The sequence below is a fragment of the Pleuronectes platessa genome, chromosome 1, assembly GCF_947347685.1.
Source record: "Pleuronectes platessa chromosome 1, fPlePla1.1, whole genome shotgun sequence".
NCBI classification, from domain to species: Eukaryota; Metazoa; Chordata; class Actinopteri; order Pleuronectiformes; family Pleuronectidae; genus Pleuronectes; species Pleuronectes platessa.
The window spans coordinates 15,922,706-15,931,324 of NC_070626.1; the positions used below are offsets into that span (position 1 = coordinate 15,922,706).

The 8,619-nt window shown below is 39.7% G+C and overlaps 1 protein-coding gene across 1 annotated transcript; it reads right to left on the reverse strand.

Annotated features, from left to right (window-relative positions):
• Window positions 1–697: 697 nt before the first annotated feature.
• On the reverse strand, window positions 698–8,135 carry srgn (serglycin). Its single transcript, XM_053419384.1, has 4 exons — window positions 7,891–8,135; window positions 5,893–6,034; window positions 1,515–1,735; window positions 698–1,426 (listed from the first exon to the last, which is right to left on the reverse strand). Exons 1-4 carry the CDS (start codon window positions 7,943–7,945, stop codon window positions 1,320–1,322), a joined length of 525 nt encoding a protein of 174 aa, XP_053275359.1. The 5' UTR covers window positions 7,946–8,135; the 3' UTR covers window positions 698–1,319.
• Window positions 8,136–8,619: the final 484 nt, after the last annotated feature.

Consider the following 8,619-nt stretch of genomic DNA (forward strand, 5'->3'; position numbering starts at 1 on the left):
ATGTTTGATAAACGTAAATCAATATTAACTAAAACTAGGCCAACTGTTATTTATATTCAAAAATTTGATTTGATACTTCCATTTAGATTTTAAAATTGGATTTGAATTTATCATTTAGATTCTACATTTACATGTAAATTCTACATTTGGGTTTAACATTTAGTTTTGAATTTAATATTTTATTCACCATTGACTTTATCTTTTATAGTTTTATTAAAATGTTTAAATATTACAAAGTTCACAAAGATTGATGTACTTTTTGAAAACTTACTTTAAAAATACAAACCACTTTTGAAAACCATAATATGGTGACCAATTTTGCTGTTATTCCTGGTATTTACTTAACAATACATTTGTATGTTAACAATTACAATATAATCCTATCTGTGATTAGCTAATTTTGGAATAAAAATTAGTATTCAAGTTATTTCTCCACCACGGTCCCCTTAAATTCAATCAAGCTGCCACAAATGGCACACGCTCTATAAGCAATATATCACAATTTATAAACAAGTATATGATTTAACACAAATTGATAAAGTCAAATTATTTCCAATTTTCTATAAAGAGACAACAGGATATACAGTATCCAAACACATTCTCTCATGTTGCTGGAGGAGCATCATCTCATTAAATCCTTATTTAACAGCTGATAACAGAGTTAGGATACGAAACACTGAAAACAGAACAGAATGGAGTTGTTGTAAATCCTTTATTAATAGAAGAATTTCAAATGCATATGAGACAACACAGAGCGTGTAGGAACGCATACATAATATATATTTTGAATATGTTCCAGATCACAGTGGTTAAGATTGCGTAAATTCATTCCTGAGGGGTTTTGGTTTGCACAATTATCTCGTTCAACTTTGCAGACCAGGAGTTCCCAGGAAAAGCTACAAAACAGGTAAGTGTCACAACATTTGACACGGATGGGATGAAATTATATAAATAGCTCTTTGAACCATATTTGCATAGACAAAAGTCATCGACTAAGGTGCCATCTTACTGCACTGCTATTACAATTGTTTGATATTATATTTAAAAATGTATATTTAAGAGCATTTTCCAACTTACACATCTTTCACAAGAAAGCACAAACATTGGCCACTGCCGATAGATGGCAGATACATTGCTGAGGAGAATAATTACCATCAACAGTACTGAGAATGAAAAGAGATCATCAGTTTAAATCAGAGTTTCTCCACCACTAGGTGGCGATGCAATATTCACTTTGTGATTTGAATGGATAAGATGGAAATGAAATAGACACTATCCTTGTGTTTATGTGTGTGCCTGTGAGAGGGTGGGTGTCCAGCCTACAGCTGCAGAAGGTGGTCGTCTCTCAGCTCCTGCTCATCTGGTTTTGCTTCACCAACCACAGACCTGCTGGGCAGCAACCATCTCATGCTCCTCTTATCTCCACCTGCAAACAGCCACATAAGGACAGATCAGACAGAAGCAGAAAACATGGAGACCTAGAAATGGGGGAGGAAGAAGAAAACCAACATTACCTTTGTACAGGTCCATGTCGCTCTTTGTCCAGGACTCTCCAGAGCCTGTCTCACTTTCAGCACTCGCAAATGCCCGGTCAGCTACGAACGGCCATTCAGATGCAGAGCCTTCATAGCCTGCAGAACCTTCTTCAGGCTGAGGTGACTCCCCACTGATCACTGGCAGTTCCCCCTCTCCCTCCTCTCTTGGAGGGCGTTCATCCTCCACAGGGACTGCCTCTCTGGAAACAGAATGAAAGTCGAATATTGAGAAATGTTGATGGCGCTTAGTAGGTTGTAGATGTCAGTGTGACATGACTCTAACAGCATCCCTTCAGAAAAGAACAGAGATGACAAAATTACAGAAAACTTTCAACAACACATTGCAATTGTTGTATTTAAATTAGTGGACAGTTTTGTATATCAGCTTTAAAGATATTTTTTAGAACATATAAATTACTTGACGAGAATAGCACTTATAGCAGAGTGAATACCTCTGCCAGGGCCCTAAAGCCTCTTTACGAACCCAAATTTTAATTAACTCATTTTTATTTGGATCTGCACCAAATTGCACACACTCATAAACATGTCGGATTTTTTTTCATCAAGATCCATGAATTATTCTCTGAGAAATCAACGGAAACGTTGAAAAACACACAATCTCACAGTGTTGACTAAAGTGACAAAAAATACCGGATCTGCCCCTAATCTGGATCCGCACCAAAATGTAATGACCCACACCACATCCTCCCACCAAGCTTCGTGGTTATCCTTCCAGTCAGTCACGCTTACAAACAAACCAACCAACCAACAAACCAAGGGGTGAAATTACGACCTCCTTGACGGAGGAAACAATCCAATTATCCTTTTGAAAAACCACTCATGTACAAGATCTCCACTGAAAAACTCTGATATTGACTCGGCCATGAAACCAAACTTCAGATCACAAATTTCATCCAAAGTTCATTATGAGCCCTACGAGGTGGGTGGCATCTGTCATCTGTGAACCAAACCATTTCCTGAATGCTACTAAACTAAATTAAATGACATGGTTGTGTGAAGCTTGTGATAATTTTAACATTGAACAGCAAACAGGCCCAGAGGGAAATAGTCAAAGAAGAACACCAGTGTTAAGGCTGTTTGGGGAGAGTGAGTGAATGAACCTGGAAACTACTTTGAAAATGAAAGTTGTTCTTATGGAATGTCCGTTTTGTTACTCGGCCTCTTATCTGGCCTCCTGCATCATTCTGAGCTTGTTTAAAAACATCATCATCAGCAGCAGCCTTTCTCCCTTTTTGCAGCTCGCCTTCAACAGGAAGCAGGAGGGAAGTGTTGAGAGGAAGTGGGCTGTGACGCCTGGAGGTCCGCTGCTTCTGTTCTATTGTTTTGTGTTTGTAGTTATGTGTCACACAGGTCTAACACTCGTGTACTGAGGGATTCAACTTGCAACCACAATTACTACAACCCCTTCAAAGGAGAGTCTATCTAGAAAACTGAATATTATGAATGAGTCGTAAATGATCGTGTTAAACAGCAGGAGATCCACCAGGGCTCTACTTTCATATAAGAACAATCAGCAGTCACACATCAGGAGGATTGAGAGCCAAGGTTTTATCCTAAAAACTTGCAGAAGAAATGTTGGAAAAAACTTGATGAACCAACCAACATGTTAAAAGTGAAACACAGTGGAAACAGGAGAGTCACAGTTTGGAAGGTCTTATCAGGAAGAAGGAGAGAAAAGACCCAATGTGAAAAAACCTTCTCTCCTTTTTTGGACTAACAGCTTCAAAAGAATCGAGGAACTGTAAAAAACATTAACGCAGCAACACCCAACGCTGTGTTAAGCCCTGCCCTCAAATGTGTTAATGTTACTGTCACTGTGCTGGGGGATGAGGTTTTACACTTTACATTCATTTGCTGAAGGGAGAGAGTTTTTCTGTGTTCACCTTAAACCAGCTCAAGACAGGTGTCATGTGGCAGCATCACTGAGACTGGACTGTTCAATAAAGTAGGAGACACCAGTTGAATCTCGATATTACATTTTTTTTTGCCTACTCAAAGGATCGTAGTCTTGGATGAGGATAAAGGTGTAAACTTAAATTCAAGTTTATTGAGTAGTATTGTGGTGTAATTGCAGTTGTCAACTTTTTGTGAGAAAACAATATTTGTAATTTAGTATTTTATGTGGACTAAAACACGTCATCAAAACTAAAATCCAAAATGTTCCACAAGTGGTTTCATACGGGGACTGTTGGGCCTTGGTAAAGGTGTGCGCTCTACTAACTGACATTACACAAGTGGAGACTATATAATGGTAGAGGGCCTTAAACCCACTTGAATCTCACTGTGGGATTTCAACATCTAACATTAACTGAGGTTGTGTAAAATATGATTTTTTCTTCTTTGAAAAAGAACCGAGGTCATTAACTGTGGGATATGAGGAACTATGAAAGGGGAAACTGCGGGCTAAGACAAAGACTGTGATACAGACTTTGTCAGCAGACACATGTTAACATCTTTTACACATACCATATGTGCTACACACACACACATGCACACACATATGCATTTCTTTACTGGCTCATTATTTCCAACAGGTCTCTCTTTTGAAGGTTTCAAGTTAGACTAAATGGAACAATGTGGACTGAGAGTCGAAATAAAAATGGTCTGAATTCCTCTTAGGTTCAAACTATATTGCCTTTCCTTCTCAGCTCTTGTCTCTAGGTGGAGTTGGTCAGGGGAAAACTTAAGAAGGCATTGAAGAAACATACGATACTTAACCATTTAAGGCCGAGACATGAAAGTGTGTACATGTCCTGGAAATATAATAATGGTGAATTAACTATGACAACAATTTGTGACAATCCACTAATGATGACAGAAGAAAGGAGCTCAGCCAAATGCAATCTATTTTGTTCTGTTTTATATAAAATGTTGCTGCAACAAAACATGTTAATGTTGACGTTTTAAATGTAACTCAGAGATAGGAGAGTCAACAGCAGTCATAAATGAGGGAATATATTCAGTTCAAGTACTTTGAACTGAATATACTGAATATACTCCAGAAACCCCTCTGAGATAACCAGTCCCTATCACAAACACACACACACACACGCACACACTAGCTCACACTAGCATTATGAGGAAATGGATGTGTGTTAATATAATTATATAGCAAATGTAACTGTTAATTTTAGACCTGCTATTTCCTGTTTGTTTTCAGGACATTCATATAGAAATACATGCAGGATTGTGTTTTAAATAATCTAGATTAATCTTAAATCACTACATAAAACTACAATATCACTCAGTAGAGCACATACCTCCGACAAGGCCGAGCAGTCCCCTGATGAAGCCACATTTAAATTCACTAGATCCACATTTTTATTTGGATCTGCATCAAATCACTGTCCACTAAACATGTCTGATTTATCGCCAAGATCCATTAATTATTCTCTGAGAAAACAGTGAAAAGGTCAAGAAAGGCCTCATAGTGTTAAGGAAAATCCTGGATCCGCCCCAGAATGTAATGGGTTCCTTCCTGACCCATACCACATCCCTCCACCAAGCTTAATGGAAATCAGTTCTGTTGTTTTTGTGTAACGTTGCGTACAAACAAACAGACATAAACTAAGTGAGTATTTTCTGTTTTTAGCATATGACACTTTTCATTTCTTACTACATGTTTTTATGAGATGCAAATAGGCTATACAGAAATCTACCTTGAATAATCTGGATTAAGTTTAAATAAGTACACAATAAAACCATCAGGATAAAACTGAAACAATCTGGATAACATCTCCGGTTTGTGCTGAAAACGGAACAGCTTTTCTCATCATTGTCATTCCAAACTACAGGGAAATGAAACAAAACTGTCCACAGATCAACTTCTTCTGCTTTAAACTTCACAAACTTCGACCTCTGTGCTCTGGACGAGTGTGAACCCGACCTTGAACTCCTCAGGCCTTTATTGTTCCAGCTCCAGCCTCCCTGCTCTCTCTACTGTCCCCTCTGTCTCTCTCCCTCCACGTCCTCCTCTATTTTGGCTTTTCTTGGCCACCTACCTCACACTTACACACTCTCTCAAACACACAACACATGGAAACACACACAGGCGCACATCCGGATAGATAGTGTGTCGCTCGAGTTGTGTTAACCAGAGTAAGCGATCCAAAGCGGAATCAGCATTTTCTAAATTTAAAGTCTGCATTTATCTGACAGCAGTACAGCAGAGAGGGATGTTTTGTTTTTCCGCGGACTCACGTCAACACAGGAGCGAACTCCCTGCTACCGAGGAGCTCTCACCTTCCCCTGAGCGATTCACTGAGCAAACAAGACCCCCCCACATCCCCAGCCTGCTAAGTCTTTCAAGAGATGCACACAACACATGAATACTAACAGGTACTGTGCGGTTGAAGAGGGCAGTTTGTCCGGCAGGTCTTCCCTCCATGGCCTCACTGGAGTCTCTTGAGTCACACAGTTGGCCTGGTTGCCATCAGGGTTACATTTCAAAAACTTGTAGACGTAGCTCCTCGGTGCTCCTATAGAGAGAGAGAGAGAGAGAGAGCGAGAGAGAGCGAGAGAGAGAGAGACAGAGAGAGACAGATAGAAAAGTCAGTGATGATTCATTTATGCTTCTTTTTTTTACGTGTTGAACGTTTCAGTTGCAGTCAGAGGGCTCTTGGGCAACATCCTGATCCTCATCTGGATCAGTTCAGCAACGTTTAGGGTTTACCAGTTCCGTGTTCAGGGTGTTTCTGGAGATTACCACATTATTCGGCAACAATGTGAAGCAACAGTTGGTTTCATGGCTCTCAGCTCATGAGCCGCTTATTCTGTTTGAATAGGAAGTAACAGATTCAAGGCTTTTTTCTCAACACATCACTGCGAGTTGATCGTAGAGATACTATGTAGCTTAAGTATTAGGGGTTATTTCCCACTAGCATCCTGTCAAACTAGCTGACAGCAGTGTTTTGTTGATAAAATAAGCAAGATAATGTTATCGCTTTAGGCGCGGTTTTGTGTAACATAAAAGTTCATCTTTTACACAATCTTTCACACCAATTAAGCATTTTGAAAAGTGGTAAAAGTGGGTTTGTGACATTTCTAGTTGACATAGTTAATCTATCACTTTCTGTGATGGAGGTTATTCATCAAAAATAGTGGGACTAGGGCTGGGCTAAATTAATATATTACAATAATTATCAAAATATAATTTTCATCAATAGCAATACAACAAAAATTCAATGTAGAGTTCCCATATGTCACGTAAGCACAGTGAAGATATCACATCCTTGATCTCACTCAGATTTGTAAAATGTTTTGCTGTATATCATTGTGTTTTTCATTCTCTGCTCATAAAGAAGAGTTTAAAAACCAGAGCCTTCACTCAGGAGTTAATACCAGTCTTTAAACTGAACGACACTGTGACATTTAACATGATTATTATCAATATTGACAGAAGTGAAAAATGTTATGTTGATATAATTTTTGGCCTAATATGGACTGATGGTAATGTTGAGACTGAGTGTAGGTTTTGGTGTCCTTTGCTCTTAGGCATCAAGCTTTCAGGTGTGCACGGCTATTTGACGAATCGCCTGATCCAATTTGACAAGAGGGAAATAACATGTCGGTCTTTTGTCATGTCTTTAAAAGAGATATGAAACTGCTTTAGTCTAAACATGAAAGTCTAAAAAGCTTTTCTAGTTTCGACTAAAATGACCCAACAGGATGTTGTTTCATCACTCAACCTTTTACTACCAGTTGTAGGCCTAATAGAGTAAAACTACGTCACAAAGTCGCCCTGTCCCTTTTAAACACAGGAATTCCCCACATCATTTCCATCCTATATAAAAAAAAACACACTTAGCTATTTGTGTCATGGTGACGTCCCCAAAAAAAAATCCCTTTACATGTAGAACAAGCCATATCGAAACTTCACCCGGAAACTGAAAGGCCTTTACTCTTTCCGATTTGATCAAAAATGAGGTGAAGCAGAAAGTTCTGAAGCATCAGATCTCATCACAGCAGCATGATAAGTGAGCCGAGTGATTTCAGATGTCACAGGTGGAGATATTTGCTGTAGACAGATGTTTAGATACATATCATCCAGCTGACGTCCACAGATGAGGAGTGGGAGTCAGTTGCTGTGAGTAATCCCGTTGTGCTGACACAGGCAGTCAAATACCAGAAGAGAGGAACTAACCCTCCTTTGACTTGTGAGTCAGAAAGGCACTGATGGAGCCTGAAGGTTGAGGCTCTGCTATTGTCAAGTGTGGGAATGTAGTTCACACATCGACTGGACTTGTTTCCTCTGCTGCTGCTCGAAATAAGAGAAAGTCCACCGCACCTCTTATATTGTAGAACCCAATCTGATGATAATGGATCGCAGACTTACCTTCCCCGTTGTGTACGGCGAGGCAGGAGACGATCAGGAGCAGGAACACTTTCATCCTCAGGAACTTTCTTTTCAACGCAACAAGAGGGAACTGTAATGAAAGCCGCTGGTGGATGAGAAGCGTGTTAACGTGCTGAAGACGAAGTGTCTGTGAAGTCTGGCTCCCCCCTGACAGACAGAGCTCAGCCCTCTCTGCGCGTCATGGTTTCCTCCAGTCTTCTTCTTCTGGGGCACGCAGGCTCCACATCCTCCCCGAGTGGAAACTTTCTGCATTAACCGCCTCCGAGTGTCACTGATCAGGTCCGAGTTTGCGTAACAGCGCCTTCACTGTGGCTGAGGAAATACCAGCAGCCGACCCTCCCTCTGTGTTTCTGGTCGAGACTTAATTAGCTGAGCGCATTTTTTATATTGACAGATAAGAAACAGCGTGGATTCTGGTGCGCGCGCGCGTATGTCTGTGTGTGTTACTTTACCTATTTAGGACCTTCTCCATCATAAACTATGGTGATCCTGGAGTGCGAAACATAACAACAAATCACAAAACACAACACCAAATTGTAATAATAATAATCATAATAACATATGTTGCTGCTATCATTAATAACAACTTTACACTCTTATTGTTATCATTATAACTAGTCAGATTACTAGTGTTCATGGTTTCTCTCTCCTCTCTCGCAGCCAATAGTAGCTACCTAGTTTTCCCACTAGAAGATAATGCTGTTGTGT